This window comes from Pinus tabuliformis, chromosome 3_1 (assembly GCF_031772625.1).
Source record: "Pinus tabuliformis cultivar Carrire ecotype Pingquan chromosome 3_1, CPIR1, whole genome shotgun sequence".
NCBI classification, from domain to species: domain Eukaryota; kingdom Viridiplantae; phylum Streptophyta; class Pinopsida; order Pinales; family Pinaceae; genus Pinus; species Pinus tabuliformis.
In genome coordinates, this window is record NC_142301.1 from 930,085,995 (window position 1) to 930,104,633 (window position 18,639).

Genomic DNA, 18,639 nt, shown 5'->3' on the forward strand with positions numbered 1-18,639 from the left:
AATACTCTCTTTTCGCAAATTTTTCATTAATTGATCAATCTATTCATTTTTTCTCAGGGAAGGGTTGGAAAGAGGACTGCAAGTCTCTTTTATGGGTAACATAGGTGTTGGAACTAACCCTTAACCCTAGGCCTTCAAGTTTTTTTCCTATCTTGAGAAATTTCTAGGGGCATAGTTTAAACATTCCTATTTCTTCCTCTTTATATCCCATTTTTGTTTCCCTTTTAGAGAGTTTTCCATAGGTTGGGATATTTTCATTTTTAGATCCTCCCCTTATACGAAAAAATTTCATGAGTTGCATCCTTGCTTCATTCTAGTGCTAAAACATGGCCCCCAATAGCTCCTCTTTTCTGCATCATCTTCATGACATTTCATCATAGATCCTAAAGAACATGTTGATTCACCTCTTGAATCATTCCATATGCATATTTTTTCTTTTTAAAGCAGGTCCTCATTACTCACTAATAATCATTGTTGTTCTTATCAAAACAATCTTATAATACTTCAAAATTTCAATCATGAGGAAGGGCCACAAATTTGGCATTGTATTTTTCAAGGCCTTGATCAACCTTTCTTTAGAATGTAAAAATTTCAATCATGAGGAAGGGCCACAAATTTGGCATTGTATTTTTCAAGGCCTTGATCAACCTTTCTTTAGAATGTACAGTAAGGAGCATGATGATTTTTATAAAGTGGGATTTGGAAAATATGGTCAATCAGACTTCCTTTATGTGCTTGCAACATAAACATTTACCTAGACCACAATGCATGATTATCTATTTTCAATCCTCTTAATTTTTGGCTTTCTTTCATGACTCCAAAAGTTTCCTCTTTCTTTTGATATGACATGGCGAGGTTCATATTTTCATTCTTTCTCTAGAAGGAGATATAAGGATACTATGACACTATTAACCTCATCGCTACTTTGGGGGTAGGCAAAGGCATAACCACCTAGAGAAATAGGTTAGGTTACATACCCTTTATCATTTGACCACAAAATATCCCTCATCCAATTGTGACAATTGTATAATGTATTCTAAGATGAAAATCCTAGGGTTCACTAGCATGGGAAGCATATGTGGAGCAAGATATTACACATGGACTTTGATTACTACAAGTGTTTCTCCAGGAACTAATATCCTCTCTTTACCTTATTATCCACTTGTTCAGAAGGTCTTATTTTCATTGGCATCCTAGTAGGTTGCTTGTCTTGCGCCACAAAAATACATCACATGTAAATTTACTGACATAATTCATGAATCTTTCTATATCCAACTCAAACCTAAAAATAGGATTTCAATGGATGCATTGATTTCCTACCCCTACCAATTTTCGTCCTCTCTTTTTAATCCCAAATTCTCCACTGATGCTTGCTGATCAAAGATATGTTGGTTCATCCTTCTCATAAATTTTAGGTACATACCCTTTTTCAGTCAACATATTTCCTCTACTATCTAGGTTGCATATGATTTTTCCATAGGCAATCATGATGCCCATCATGCTCTTTGACCATCATTGCTTGGTTGAATCTTTCCTATTTGAAGGGATCAAGTACTTGCAACTTTATTTTATGCACAAGGATATCATCCTCTATATGTTGGTATTTTTTATACCTCTACTAGCCATGATTATTTTGTTGTGCTCAATGACAACTATAATATCTAAGAAGATCACAACCCTTCTTTGTAATTCAAATTGCATTCACTAGATGTAGTTAATGCCTTGTATGCATTCTTCCTACAAACATTTCTTCATGGTATTACCCCTCAATACCAAGATAGTTCATAGCTTTCTTTATTTAAAAAGCATAATAATGCCTTTCCAATGAAAATGAAATACATTAAATGCATTTTTGAACCAACATCCTTGACTCCTTTTCAATCTTACAATTTTATATTTCACACATTGATCATGATTAGTGAATTATATGCATTCTTGCTAACACACTAGCATCCTTATTCCTTTCTCATAATCATGATCATTAACGACATTTACAAGCCATCTTTCCATTGATGATTATTAGATTTCTCATTGGCAAGCATTGCTATGATATCCTCAATCAAGTATCCTTGCTTATAAATTAAGATGAAATCATCCCGTTTATGTTCCATTACATAGGATGTACAATCATTTTTAGGATTATTAGTGCCTCTTACATAATTTTGGTTCCATTACATAACTTTTATATTCCAAATTCAGGCACTTTGAGTTCCTATACATAGATAATCCTTTTTGTCATTTAAAGCCTAGAGGTTATGCTATGCAATTTTCTTGTAAGTAACCAAAAAGCACACCTTTCTTTTTTTTAGAAAATATGACATATTTTAGAAAGGTAAAACCCCTCTTCTATTCTCCTCAAGAACAACTTATGACTTTACTCTTCCAAAAAATGTGCTTTTCCCAACCCAAAGTTGGAAGTAGCAAGTAATGCTCCCAAAACATTAATGCACTTTACACCAATATTTTGGAAATAAGTTTGGTGTAACATTGAATCAAAATGGAATAACATTAGTTATTGCTTCTTCAAGTTTGAGGATCTCTCCAATCATCAAAATCTTAACTTTTTTCAAACAATTTAGCCTCTACATGAAAAGGTAAGAAATCTATTTAAAAGATGTATATGACAACTTTTGAGACTAATAGTTATATAATTCATAAGTAGTTGTTTACTATGATTAGAATTGTTATACAATTTTTCCATGACTCCATGATACAATCACAAAAATTACCTTATTTTATTGCCTTTTGGAGCATGTATTGATGATGCAGGTGCATCTAACCTAGGTTAATCGTTTTCTAGAGGAGTTAGTTTGTAAAGTGGGGATTTAATTATTTATTGTATTTTTCTATAGTTTTTAAGAGAGAATGAATATTATTGTAAATAGGAGAAGATTCGAGAGTATTGTGGAAGGTTTGAGAAGATTATTGATTAGTTAGCTCTTATCTAGGGATAAGAGATTAGATGAGAAATGTTAGGGATCATGAGAGATATTTAGGGAGTTAGTTTAGGGATCTAGAACCTACCTTGGGTTCTAATCCTTTTGTATAAATTGAGGTGAGCCATGAGGCATGAAAGCATGTATTGTGTGAGTGAGAGTGAAGTATAAGAATTTCTTCTGTAATTTTTTTTTTAATTAATAATTTTCAATTTATGTGTATACCTATTGTGTCATTTTCAGTTTAGTGTTGTGAGCTAATGTTAATGAGTGCATGCCTATGATTAGATTTTATTTTACTTGCGTCAATTTTTGGTATCAGAGAAAGGACCATTGCTTGGTGACAACGATGATGAAATGAACGTGGGTTTGACTCCCACAAATGGAACCATAAATTATTCTGAAGAACAGTCATTGAAGACTATTGTGCAGATTGAAAAGAGGCTAGAACAACCTAAGAATAATGAATGTATGGATATGGACACCAATAATGATCCAGGTCCGGGTGTGATGAAGGACCCTTCTAATACCTTTTACTTTCGTGATGTGTTAAAAGTGCATTTTGAAAGAACATTAATGAATCCATCTACATGCAGAAAAGAAGAGGAACATAGCAATCATCAACACATGAAAACATAAGCGTTGATAACAGAGTTCGTCTAGGAGGGACTACGTCTCCAGGCCCCAGTGTCAAGATGGTGTAGGCTGCTGCATTAAGTGCTGTCAATAATGGTGATGTACATAGAGATGATGTCTTGATCATACAAAGAAAAATGCCCTCACGTAGGAGTGGCTCTAAGAGGTATCCCACAACTTGGAATTCTCAATCAAACTCCTATCAGTATGACACAAAAACATGCATGGTGAGCATCCCACCAACATGGCACAAAAGGGATCCCAATGCAAAACACATGCATGACGAAAATAAGAGTATCCTAGCAACATATAACAAGGGATCTCAAAGCATAACATGATGAGTTATGACAAAAAGTACATCATATAAAAGATTCCGCATAACATGAAGCAAGGAATCATGACAACATGTAATAAACAAGATTGTGCATCAATATCAATCAAGGATCCGTGCAACATAATGCAGAAAGAAGAAGTACATGACAATAACCATATACCTCACACCATAGGCCATCTGAAGAAGTGGATGTCACACTGCTGAAGCTGCTTGGACCATTGCTCTCAAGGCATCGATCTCATGAAGATGGTTGCTTGCATAAGAAAGTGAACATCTGAAACATAATTGTTAAAATGCTGAAGCTTGTTGAATATCGATTTCACAACATCGATTGCAAGAAGAATCGAACAAAGAAGAATCAATCAAGAAAGGATTGACCAAAAGATGAATCAATCACATGAAGAAGAATTGATCATAAAGAAGAATTGATCACAGAAGAATAATTTCTCTGGACTTCTCACTCTGCACTCGATGGAGATCTGGCCCTATAACGCTCTGGCTTATCACTGCAGCTTTGTGATTCGCCAGAATTTCAAGCGCTCTCTAACTTTCAGGCTTCTTTGTAGCGCTACGGCTTTGCGAAGTTCAAGCACTGCTATGGCTTCTCTACGTAATTCACAACATTGTCAAGCTATCTCTGTCGCGCAGCCTCTCACCTCGGCTCTTTGGCACTCAGGTTCTCGAGCCTCTTCATGCACGCAGGCTATCAGGCATTCCCTTTTTTAGCCTCGGGTCTCTGCCACGCAGCCTCTTCACCTTTGTCAAGCAGCCTTTCGCCTCCTGCCTGTCTCGGCTCTCTGTGTCCATCATGTTTTATAACACGTTTGGGACAGGACTGCTTAGAAATAGGGGGTCTGTTTTGTTCAGAATGGAAGCCGTTTGCATAGAGGCATAGGCCGTTGCAACAAAACCTTGAAAATTGCCTTTTTTCTGTTAAATAGAAATACACTGAAAAACTGAAAAATCCGACCAAAATCATAAAAGATCGGACTTCAAAATATTTTAAATTGGCCCTACAAACCCTATCGGGTCCGCTTTAGTCGCTTATCGCATCGCATAACGGATTTGTCCGAAACCAAAAATATACGGAAATACACTGAAAAGTCTGAATTCCTAGATCTCAAATTTTATCAAATCAGATCTATTATTCCGTCGGGTCCGCGTTATATCGCAAGTCGGAATAGACGATCACCAATCATCGACGCCGATCTTTCCGATCGCTAATTGCATTCGCTTCACCCAGGGGTCCTGGTCCTCGGCCTTTGGGTTTTGCCGACCCGATCTGCCGATGCCGACATTCCATCACTGATTTGCAAGCGTCGATATCGCCGAACGCCTGCCCCCGATCCTGATTAATCAGAGATCGCTAATCGAGGGTTCCAAGGGCCCGCCTTAAATCCGCCCTTTGCACTTCTTCCGATGTGGTTTGTCTTATAGGGCTTTAAGTCCATTTTTTAAAGGAAAATTCCTCATTTTCCTAAGGAACAAAACAACCTTCTTTTTGCGATAAATTCATCATCCGGACTCGGATTGATGAACAGTTCGCACCTCTGTAATCAGGAAGACGATATCGATACTCTGGCCCTAGTTCGAAGTCATTCCAAACACTTTGATTTTTCGAGCGTTTCCATGCCATGGTGTTTGAAGATCCACTTGGATCAATCCTCCCCACTGAGGAGATTTTGGTCCTCCAAAAGCATAAAAAGTAACCCGCATCTTTCTCTGTACTCTGTCTACATCACAAATGTCCTGAAAAGGTCTCTCTTCCATCTCCTTCACCTTTCTTCTTTAGAGCCTTAAGCAATGAGTCGACACCTGCTACCTCTGCAACCTGTAGTACATTATTTCGTAAATTACATTCTTTGAATGACATGACCAACTAATGACCCAAAATGTCCCATACTTGCCACGAGTTTATAACACATACTTGGTGGTCAAGTTTACATTAAGATGGACATAACACTCCAGCTATGACAACAAGTCCAACCTATCATTGTTGCTTCAAAAAGTGATGGAAAACACCTCATCACTGCAACACATGACTTACATACATAAGGCCAAACACTATTGTTTCGACATGTGATGGAGACATAACATCACTTTCAGAGTTTTAACATGCAACCCAAAATATGACTCAAAACATGACCAGACATCATTGTTGTTGACCCAGTGATGGAAAACATCATCACTTTTACACTTTAAAATGCAACAAATGATTTACAAAAGAATGACCATGAAACGACAACATGTCTAGAAACCATTTCTCACTTATATTTGTGAATGGGTCACCTCCTTAAGGTGGTTTTGCATGTCGAACAACTGCTTTTCCTGGTTCATGCACCAACACTTTGTCTTTAAGGCACTGCTTTGGATGGAGCCTCCAACAAGTGGCTCTTTGATGGCCATTTCTATCACAATGACTACAGTAGGTTTTCTTCCTCCATATTTGCTTAACCTGTTTCTTTTCATGCTGTTGAGAGGGTTTTTCACGCCTCAAGAGTGCTGCCATTCTTTTCCAACACTTGAAAAATGTATGGTTAGGTAAACCACAAAAAGCACATGTTTTTTGATGCCTTGACCTTTGTTCATTATTAGCAACATGATCATAATCAAAATGAACTTTCGAAGATCGAAAATGGTTATACCTTCCTTTGTTGTTTTTGATGTCAGTATGGCGATGAGAGCTTGCCTCAGCTCTCCCCCTGCAATGGAAACTGTCGTGGGATGATGGGGATGTTTTCCCATCATTCTCTTTCCTCGACGATGTCTCAAATGAATCTAACACCTTTGAGCACTCTCCTTTAGTGTATCTCGAGCCTGAAAATCAATGTTCATGCACAACCTCCAAAGCTTGAGTGATACCTTGGTTATTAACACCAAGTTCTTCCTCCTCATGCCTCGTCTTTGTAAGGAGCCTCGTGTTTTTCCCTGTAATGGGGATTTCCAAATCTCCAACAGACATCATAATATGAGAAGATGAAATTGAAAGGGAATCAACATCTTTTACCTTCTCTTTCGCTTTGGAAAGAACTGATGAGGGCTGCTCATCATCCATCGTTGGTGGTTTGCTAACTGACTCAACGCATTCCCCAACTTCTTTTCCGACATACCTAAGTCCTGCCTGATGAGGTAATTCTTCTACTTTGATGGGATTGACAATGCCTTGGCCATTAACGCCCATGACTTTTCCTTCGTACCCCATTTTCTTTAGCCAATTCTTGTGGTGTGATTTTCAAACACAGCGAAATCATCATCAGGAAACATACATGAAGATGGAGAACTACTTTCTACCTCACATGGGTTACGCTGCAGCTTTTCCAAGGCCTCGTCCTTTGCTTGCAGTTGTCGTAGCAAATTTCTTTTCCCTCTTTCTCTTCATGTAGACGCATCTTCAATTCATCATTCTCTTTTTGAAGACTACGTTTGTTTTGCTTCAGTTCTTCCATGGCCTCTTTTGTGGCTTGCAACTGAAGCTGCAATCACTCCTTTTCCTCTGTCTCTTTCTGTATAGTTTCATACACAATTTCCACTTTCTTGGAAATGTCGAGCATGGTCTCGTACATTGCTCTTTCATTCTCTGTCATTGCACGTTCCATTGTTCACACTAAAATTCACATACACGTAAATACCGCTCTAATACCACTTGATCCAGGTCCGAGTGTGATGAAGGACCCTTCCAAGACCTTTTACTTTCGTGATGTGTTAAAATTGCATTTTAAAAGAACATTAATGAATACATCTGTATGCGGAAAAGAAGAGGAACATAACAATCATCAACACATGAAAACATAAGTGTTGATAACGGATTTCATCTAGGAGGCACTACACCTTCACGCCCCGATGTCAAGATGGTGTAGGCCACTGCATTAAGTGTTGTCAATAATGGTGATGTACACAGAGATGATGTCTTGATCATACAAGGAAAAATGCCCTCATGTAGGAGTGGCTCTAAGAGGTATCCCACAACTTGGAATTCTCAATCAAACTTCTATCAGTATGACACAAAAACATGCATGGTGAGCATCCCACAAACATGGCAAAAAAGGGATCTCAATGCAAAACACATGCATGAAGACAACAAGAGTATCCCAACAACATACAACAAGGGATCTCAAAGCATATAATGATGAGTTATGACAACAAGTACATCATATAAAAGATTCCGCATAACATGAAGCAAGGAATCATGAAAACATGTAATAAACAAGTTCCTGCATTAATATCAATTAAGGATCCATGCAACATAATGCAGAAAGAAGAAGTACACGGACAATAACCATATACATCACACAACGGGCCATCTGAAGAAGTGGATGTCACACTGCTGAAGCTGCTCGAACCATTGCTCTCAAGGCATCGATCTCATGAAGATGGCTGCTTGCACAAGAAAGTGGACATCTGAAACATAGTTGTTAAAATGATGAAGCTTGTTGAATATCGATTTCACAACATCGATTGCAAGAAGAATCGAACAAAGAAGAATCAATCAAGAAAGGATTGATCAAAAGATGAATCGATCACACGAAGAATAATTGATCATAAAGAAGAATTGATCATAGAAGAATAACTGCTGTAGACTTCTCGCTCTGTAGCTCGATGGCAATCTGGCCCTATAACACTCTGGCTTATCACTGCAACTCTGTGATCCACCAGAATTTCAAGTGCTCTCTAACTTTTAGGCTTCTCTGTAGCTCTACGGCTTTGCGGAGTTCAAGCACTGCCATGGCTTCTTTACGTAATTCACAGCATTGTCAAGCTATCTCTGTCGCACAGCCTCTCGCCTCGGCTCTCTGGCACTCAGGCTATTAGGCATTTTCCTTTTCAGCCACGGCTCTCTGCCACATAGCCTCTTCACCTCTGTCAAGTAGCCTTTCGCCTCCTGCCTGTCTCGGTTCTTTGTGTCCATCGTGTTTTATAACATGTTTGGGACAAGACTGCTTAGAAATCGGGGGTCTGTTTTGTTCAAAATGGAAGCCGTTTGCATAGAAGCATTGACCGTTGCAACAAAAGCTTGAAAATAGCCTTTTTCTGTTAAATAGAAATACACTGAAAAACTAAAAAATCCGACCAAAATCATAAAATACTAGACTTCAAAATATATTAAATTGGCCCTAAAAACCCTATCGGGTCCGCTTTAGTCACTTATAGCATCACATAACATATTTGGTCGAAACCAAAAATATACGGGAATACACTGAAAATTCTGAATTCCCGGATCTCAAATTTTATCAAATCAGATCTATTATTCCGTCAGGTTCGCGTTATATCGCAAGTCTGAATAGACGATCGCCGATCACCAACACCAATCGTTCCGATCGCCGATATCAGCGATCGCTAATCGCATTCACTTCACCCAGGGGTCTTGGTCCTTGGCCTTTGGGTTTCGCCGACCCGATACGCCGATGCCGACATTCCATTGCTGATTTGCAAGTGCCGATATCGCCAATCGCCTGCCCCCGATCCCGATTAATTGGAGATCGCTGATCAGGGGTTCCAAAGGCCCGCCTTAAATTCACCCTTTACACTTCTTTCGATGCGATTTAACTTATAGTGCTTTAAGTCAATTTTTTAAAGGAAAATGCCTCATTTTCCTAAGGAACAAAGCAACCTTCTTTTCGCGATAACTTCATCATCCGAACTCAGATTGACGAACCGTTTGCACCTCTGTGATCAGGAAGACGAGATCTATACTCTGGTCCTAGTTCGAAGTCATTCCAAACACTTTATTTTTTCGAGCGTTTCCATGCCATGGTGTCTAAAGATCTACCTGGATCAAATAAACAAATTGAAGAAGATGAGGAAGAGTCAGTGGACAACTTGAAGGATTGTATGCTACATAAAGAAGGGATGCAAGAACTCATAAGAGAGACCTCCAGGTCTTATGATTTTGAAACTAATATTTATTTTATGTTTGCAGGTAGTGAAGAATTGCAAGAAACTGAGAGTAAGTTGGAAATTAAGGATGTTCAGGAACCATTGGAGGAACCTATGTAAGTCTACAAAGGCATAGATATGAAGGTTGTTAGTGCAGAAATGGATTTCTTAGAGGATTGGTTGGACAATCCAAAGAACATTTGTGAAGCAAATGAAATGATGATGGACTACAATAATTTCATAGAAGATGAGGATGAGGTTTCAATGAATAAAATGCAACAACAACGTGGCAGCAAGAAGACAAGTTGGACATGGCAATTGAAGAGATTAGAAGATTGATGGTGAAAGTGTTACAAAAGAGACATATTGCAGGAAGGAAAGAAGGTAGCAGAAGCTTGTTGATGACAACAGAACAAACAAACATCAGCAAGGAGAAAGAAGAATTGCAACATAAAGTTTGGACCCCTGGAAGACAGAAAACGACAACAAAATGGCAACAATATGACAAAACAATTGCTCAATGGCAGACTAAAGTCTGGGATGCAAGAGGATTTTTATCATCTTATGAAAACTAATGGTTGGGAGACCATTATTTTCTTTTATCTGGGGAGTCTGATGCAGGTGCATCTAACCTAGGTTAATTGTTTACTAGAGGACTTAGTTTGTAAAGTGGGGATTTAATTATTTATTGTATTTTTCTATAGTTTTTAAGAGAGAATGAATATTGTTGTAAATAGGAGAAGATTTGAGAGTATTGTGGAAGGTTTGAGAAGATTATGGATTAGTTAGCTCTTATCTAGGGATAATAGATTAGATTAGAGATGTTAGGGATCATGAGAGATATTTTGGGAGTTAGTTTAGGGATCTAGAACCTACATTGGATTCTAATCCATTTGTATAAATTGAGGTGAGCCATGAGGCATGAAAGCATGTATTGTGTGAGTGAGAGTGAAGTATGAGAATTTCTCCTGTAATTATTTTATTTTTTTAATTAATCATTTTCAATTTATGTGTATACCTATTGTGTCAATTTCATTTTAGTGTTGTGAGCTAATGTTAATGAGTACAGGTCTATGATTAGATGTTATCTTACCTGCGTCAATCGAGACCATGGCTAAACTAACACTTCGAAGCTTTCAAGTTCTTGGGTGCACATATACATCAATTACAATGTGTAAGTTTTCAAATCATACTTACATGGTTAACATTTAAGGGAAATGATATTTTTCTTTTATGTCAAGTTTCTTTTTAGTCATTTGGGTTGTTTGATATAGATTTCACATTAAAAAGCACAATTTAATCTCCATTGTTTTATGATAATATTATCACATATATATATATATATATATCTTAAATATGTTAATGAAAATACACTACACATTGCCCTCACATAACCATTCCAAATCAATAGCTTTGCAAACCAATGTTTAGCCGTAATGTTGAATATTTCATCATTTGAAATGCAACTAAGTTTATTTTCCATACTTCACTCTTTAAACTAAAAAGAAAAGTGATTTCAAAAAGCATATGTCCATCATTGATTATAAGACTTTTAAATTATGACTTAAAACAAAGACATTTGTTTTAGGATGAAATAATAAAATTTATGATCCAAACACTATATTTTGATAAAGTTTTTCTTTGGTTTATTCTTTTGCCTAGCATCCAATCATACATTTATTCTTTGAGTATAGCAGATGCTTTTTCTTATTTTTTTCTTTAGTTATTATTAAAATAATTCAACATAAAGTAATTATATCAAGGTTATTTCATTTTTACATTTTTGTGTTGCAATACAACAACATCCACAAACCTTACATGTTTGTGTTGCAATAGAAGGACATCAGAAAACCTCAAAGAGGTGATGCTCCTAGTTTGCAATCAACCTATGTTGTAGACAATTTCCCGTTCACTCTCAAGGCATGTGCACAGTCAGTACTACTTTCATCATCCATCCGAGGTATATTGAAGCTTGAAACCAGTTTCTTGGACATCATAACACCCACCATTTCTACAGGCTACATTTATGATCATTTTGGATCAACCATTTTCTTAAAAAAGGCACAATATCCACCCGAAGGCAACTTGATTACATGACAGGCTATCTAGTCTAATGTCGTTATTGTTAATGACCTTTGACTTTGTATCCTATTGTGAATAATTATGTTCTTAAATTTCATATAATTGAAGATATAATTACATATTAAATAGTGAAGCGAGCATCCTTAGCTTAGCCACTAAGATTTTAGATTTGTATAGAAGTGTAAGCACATACAAAGAATTATCATGATGATTATTGATTCTCGTGCTGTTAGTTATCCTTAAGGTTTTGACTGGTCTCACTTCACATATATTCAAAGAAATATGCCCTGGACTATTTTGTCCTGACTTGATTAATCAAATTCTTGGCTGGTCATGCAGGAGGTATTGCAGGAGCAACTCTATTAATTATTTCTCTTTGGTGGACAATGTCAACTGTCCCTTGAGACGTGCTTAATTTAAAAGGGACTGTTAAACCAAATAAAAAATCAGCCAGGGGCTTTTCAAGGTGCAAACTTTCCCCTCAAAACTTGTGGAAAACTTGCAGCTCAAGAGAGTTGATCTTTATGGATGATTGATAGATTTGAAGTTGAGAGATCAAATCTCTCAAGGTACAAAGTATTTTTTAGTGCAAAAACTTGAGGAAAGACTTGCAGCTCAAGAAAGTCTATTGAGGATGGATAGATCTGAAGTTGAGAGATCAAATCTCTCAAAGTGCAAAAGAGATCAAATCTCTCAAGGTGCAAACTCCTTTTTTGAGTGCAAAATTTGAAGAAAAGCTTGCAACACAAGATATTTGATCCCTATGGACCATTGATAGATCCAGAATTAAAATGAATATGTTTAAATATTAATAATCACTAATATAAGTTTTTTTAAGCTTGGTATGACTCTGCTATTTTCATGTTTTCGGTGAGACTTCATTTCTACAGCCATCACCACTTGAGCTACCCCATGCGGACTTATAATTACTAATATTATTTATTATTAAATTTATTATTTTATTTTTATTTCTATCCAATAATGTTTTAATTATTAATAATAATTAATATATATTTTTTTACCAAAATATTTAGATGGAATAACATAATAGGACATTACAAGATCTTTTTCACATGGGGTGGAGTGCCTTGGGATGCAATGATTGTGTTTAGAGGTGCTTTCAAAAGTAGTATGGAAAAATTGTTCTAATGTTATGTAAACATTTTGACTAAGTAAAATTGAAATTAAAAAGTTAAAGATAAAATTGAAGAGATGAAATTATTTAAAATAAAATTAAAATCAAGAAATTATAACAAACACATCTTGTAAATATTGTAGGTAAAATTAAACTCATAGAGTCAATTTACAGTTAATTGTTTTATAAGATTCTTGTGTAATATAGTATATTCAAATTGCCTAATATAGCATATTCAAATAAGTAAAAATTCTTTTATAATTTGCCTTTGCCAGGAATAATCAATAAATATATATATAACCAACTTAAATTCATCTTAGCAGATCAAATCTCTCCATGTTTAAATCTTTTTTTAAGTTTTATACTGGAAAAATAATTTACACCTTCAAAAATTTAATCCAGGAAGAAAAGAAATTACACATTTAGAATTTGATCTCCGGAGAAAAAATAAATCTATATTCAAATTGAGGCTTCTGTGATTCATAACAATATAAGAAATTTCGGCGTAAATCACAATCAGAAAATCATTGCCAACTCGTTTCGAACCAGTCAGTGTGGTTAGTGGTTCATCGTTCCTGACTATGAACCACACTGGTTGGTTCGAAACACTTTAGCAATGATTTTCTGATTGTGATTTACCCCAAAATTTCTTCTGATAAATCTATAGTCATACTAATCTTTGATTAATTTTTGCATTAATGTTCTCCCATGAATATATTTTAGGTCTCTGCTATGTGGAAGAACTAAGCAAACCACGCTACTGTACGCCGTCGACAGTTTGGCCCTGTCAGCCCGGCAAGAGCTATTATGGGCGTGGGCCGCTGCAACTCACTGGGTAAGCCCTCGTGCTACTGCACTCCGAATATTTGTGAAATTTGGAAGCTAAAATTATGCGTTTGGTATGTCAGGAACTACAACTATGGAGAAGCGGGAAAGTATTTGGGAATCAATCTGCTGAGCAATCCAGACTTGGTGGCACAGAAACCAGCAATTGCTTTCAAGACATCAATATGGTATTGGGCTGTGTACAGCAATTGCCACAGGGCGATGACCTCCAGCGGGGGTAGCGGATTCGCGGGAACAATTAGAAGTATCAACCCGGGAGAGTGCGGGAATCCTGCCTATCGTAGTGCGGTGCAAAGTCGGGTGAATTATTACGAGAAGTTCTGCTCATGGCTGGGAGTAAGTCCCGGGACCAACCTCTACTGTTGAATATCCATGCATTTTCATTCTCAGTGACTAATGTAGAAATAAAGCTTGTAGGAAGCTACAATAAATGTCACAGCGACTAAGTCAAGGCAGTGTAGTGCCAGGCACAGTATCTGGAGTTAATCTATGGGCTCGTCAATGCAGGAAGCTATTGATTTTCTCATATATGGATTCTTCCACACTGCTTGTCAAAATGAACTCAGTCAATTAATTTAGGATTGTGTGTTAATTCTGAAAATTCATATCGAATTTAGGTTTTATGTTATTTTTTTCATCCTGCATTAACCAACCGATCTCATATAAATTTAGGTTTTAAGTTATCTTTTTCATCGTGAATTAACAAATGATTTCATACAAAATTTTATATAAAATTTATGCAGGAGCCAACCTTGTATATAAAATTTATGCAAGAGCCAACCCTCCAAGAGGGCAGTCCTGCTGCTATTATGGCTTTTATGTTATTTTTTCATCGCGCAATAAACTGATCTCATACAAAATTGAATTTAGGTTTTATGTTTTTGTTTTAGTTTGGTTTTGTTTTTTTTTTGGTTTTTCTTCTCCCTTATGAATTAAGTTTATACAAAATTTTATATAAAAATTATGTAAGAGTTTAGACTCCATTATAGTAGGAGCTTATTTTTTTGATTCTTATTATAATGTGTCAAAAATGTCTCCATTATAGTAGGAGCTTATTCTTTGATTCTTATTATAATGTGTCAAAAATGTCTCTATTTATTTTGGGCTCGTCAAATTCGTCCCATAAAATTTAAAAATGGTTAAAAAAATAAAATGTCATTATACTCCATTAGAGTAGGAGCTTATTTTTTGAGTGTTATTATAATGTGTCAAAAATGTCTCTACTTATTTCTTGGACTGGTCAAATTCGTCCCATAAAATTTAAAAATTGTTAAAAGAAAATAAAATCCCATTATATCAATTGTTTAATCATTTCAAAAAACAATTATTTATTACCATTATTAATTAATAATAATAATTGTAACAAGTAAGAAGGATAATTTTTAAAATAAAAATTTAATATTGTGTATAGCATTCCACTAATAACAATGTAGAGATTCTAGCTTTATATTTAAATTTAAGGCTATGCTCAAAAACAAGAGATGTAAGTGACTAATTGGGACTCCTAAATGGTCATAAAGTCAATAAGAAAAAGAAAACCATAAATTCTACTTGGAAAAAAATGAAGAGTAATATCATCTCATAATTAAAGCAATATTGAAAAGGTCAAAGCTTCTATGTTTTAAGAAAACTCATCGGCTTAAGAGACTCAATGGTTAAAGATGCATGTTCTCTATTTCAATGAAGCATAATTATAAATCATGATGCCAAATTGGTCTATTTATCTTGATTTTCACATTACTTTTACAAGGATTTATCAAAGAATTTTTTAAATGTATATGGAAAATGTTATTAAGTTATTTGAGTTATATTAACACACATTTAATGTGAGTTGAGAGGGATCAAATTTCTTTAAATACAAAATTATGTTAGAGTGCAACAAAAATGTGTAATTTTTTTATTGTTTAAATTGTATTTTTGAATGTTATATATATTATATAACATGTGTGTTGAGCCATTTTATCAACTCATATTAAACTGGTTTTTTTTATTATTAATATATTTTAAATATATGTAAATATTAATTCATATTAAAATATTTTACTCACATGGGATATTTTATTCTATATAATATTAAAATATTTTCTATATATAAATATATATGAAGTTAATATCACATGTTAAAATATTTTTGAAAAATTCAATGTTTAAATATCTTATTCATATTTTTTTTACTTCTAATTATTTTACATGAAATATATTAAATTATATAGACAACTAATTAAATATATATAACATTTTTTTAAGTTAATATTATTTTTTTATTTAGAAAATATTAAAAAAAAAAATTAACATATACTCTAATTATTTTACATAAAATATATTAAATTATATAGACAACTAATTAAATATATATAACTTTTTTTTTAAGTTAATATTATTTTTTTATTTAGAAAATATTAAAAAAAAAATTAACATATACTCACACATCATCTTTACACTAAGCAACCTTTGTACTCAATAATAATATTTTCATCCCTTTCTGCCTTCACTCTTTATTTGCATTGGTAATATATCTTTAAAACCGTGGGTTTTCCATATTGCTAAGTGTATCTTCAGTGGATTATTTTCAAGCAAGGCACATTGGATTGCCCTTTCAGAAATCAAGGAAAATCCGGGGTGCACTATTTTAACAAGAAGCAATTCAGGTGGAATTCTCCTGCCATGTTGCAGCTTCTCCTGCCAGCAGAGGCGAATTAGGCACAGGGAAATACCCTGCATCCATGCTACAATCAATCTGTGAGTATCATCATTGTTTTCGGAATGATTGTGTTGAATAGTTTCGATGGTGCCGTAATTTGCTAGATGGTGCTGTAATCTGTTCAATGTGTTCGATGATGACGTATTTAGTTTGTTTCAGCGATATTGTATGATGAATCTGCTCGCTTCGTCGATATATGTTGTATTATGATTCTTCAGCAAGGATTCTCTCCCTTACTGAGAAAAAAAAAAAGAAAAAAAGAAAATAGTGTCTATGTCTTGAAATTGTGAACCACCCATTCGCAAGAATTCAGTCTCTAAAATTAGAATTGGCTCGAGTATGGCAAATTTTAATTTCATATGTCCAAGTTCAACATATCAAGGTTTCTTAAGCCTCTAATTCCACCAGTCATTATAAAGCAAAAGCATGTCGAAGGATCCTAAAAGCATGTCGAAGGATCCTAAAGGAAGACAACCAGTCTAACACGAATATAGTCATATGACTTAGGGTTTGGCAGTCCCTTCCCTTGGTTATGTTTTGTAAAATTCTAAAACATCTAAGTTCTTTGTTAGAATGTATCCTTCTAGGTATAGGCTTGACTTTTGCACTAGCAGTGGTTATGTTTTGTAAAATTCTAAAACATCTAAGTTCTTTGTTAGAATGTATCCTTCTAGGTATAGGCTTGACTTTTGCACTAGCAGTTTTAGTAGAGGAATAAGTAGCAGTTTTACTAGAGGAATAAGAATTCGGCACATTTTTAACTAATTAGAATATTTAGTGTTTAAAAGTTCTTCTAACGAATTAAAGTATCTCGTTCTGTCAAAATGATATTTTAATAATTGTGAAAAATTATTTAGTTTATTAAAAAAAAATTATTGATTTTTTTTTAGAAAAAAACATTTCTAAATTATTATAGTTTTTATGAGTTAAAAGATTCACAAGATTTGACATTATAACAAAGAATTTAAAATTGTGATTTAATGTAGGTATGGACATCTCAAAAGAAAGTGTTTTTCACTTTCAAACCTCTTAATGACAAGACAAATTCTAACTCACATTGTTTAATGTCATGTGAGATCCTACATATTTATTTTATCTATAAATTTAGATGTAATAATATATTAAATATTATCACTATTATTTTCAACAATTTAATCAATACTTAGCATTTTTAAAAATATTAACATCATACCATTTGAAAATCAAATTCCTAAATATGAATTAGTGTTAAGTAAAAGTTTGAACTTAGTTTATAAGAATTTTTTTACAATAGTAAAGTTCTTTATCAATCATTTAACAAGTCCTTTTTCAAAGAGTGAAAAAGTTTTGTAAGCTCAATATGTATGGATAATAGTGTGTGTAATAGTAATTATTTACATATAATTTCATATGAATTGAGTTGCATTTCTTGACATTTATCAAAAACATAAAATATTTTCTTATTTAAAATTGTATAGTTGTATGGATTGTTTTTTAATTAGTTTAAATTATAGTGATATGATTTTAATCCTATGTATGTAAAGTTATTTTCTTTATTTGTCAATCTTAAAATATAATTTAAGAAAATAAGGTTTTCAAATTAATTATTTTCCAATTTGAAATCCTTCTTCATTCATATTAATTGCTTGGTCATGTGTCTTTAAATTCATGTTAATTCATATAATAGTGGTGGAAACTCGATTAACTTCATTTTCATTTTTGTTATGGCAATGGTCTCCTAGTAGTGGTCACTATTTGTAATCCCACATATCTTCATTTTCTTTCAATCCATTGTTTTATGAAAGTCTCTTCTCAATTATGTATAATCCCACATATTTTTGTTCTCGTGTTGTTGTCTTGCTCTACTAATTCTATGAATCCCATGCTTTGTTGTTTGAATTCAGTGCTATGGAAGACCTACCACACTATGATTCATCATATTCACCTATAGATCTACTCATTTCTACCCGTGAAGACCTACCACACTATGATTCGTCATATTCACCTATAGATCTACTAATTTCTACCCATGATGGAGGTAAACTCCTCATTATAAGTCATTTGACTAGAACACAATCATTCCACCTTGTAACAAAATTATAGAATTTTTTTGGAG

At 34.4% G+C, this 18,639-nt stretch overlaps 1 protein-coding gene across 1 annotated transcript; it reads left to right on the top strand.

The window, feature by feature from the left end:
• Positions 1-9,654: 9,654 nt before the first annotated feature.
• Positions 9,655-14,384, top strand: LOC149190803 (endochitinase At2g43610-like). The gene is made up of 5 exons (XM_089410595.1): positions 9,655-9,733; positions 9,824-9,896; positions 13,518-13,591; positions 13,721-13,832; positions 13,906-14,384. The coding sequence occupies exons 1-5, from the start codon at positions 9,655-9,657 to the stop codon at positions 14,207-14,209; spliced, it is 642 nt and encodes a 213-aa protein (XP_089266721.1). The 3' UTR covers positions 14,210-14,384.
• Positions 14,385-18,639: the final 4,255 nt, after the last annotated feature.

Coding starts and splice junctions, on each gene's coding strand:
- LOC149190803 (XM_089410595.1), top strand. CDS start 9,655: ATGGTGTCTAAAGATCTACCTGGATCAAATAAACAAATTGAAGAAGAT. Junction 9,734..9,823: donor AGTGGACAACTTGAAGGATT/GTATGCTACATA, acceptor TTATGTTTGCAG/GTAGTGAAGAATTGCAAGAA. Junction 9,897..13,517: donor GAACCATTGGAGGAACCTAT/GTAAGTCTACAA, acceptor AATCACAATCAG/AAAATCATTGCCAACTCGTT.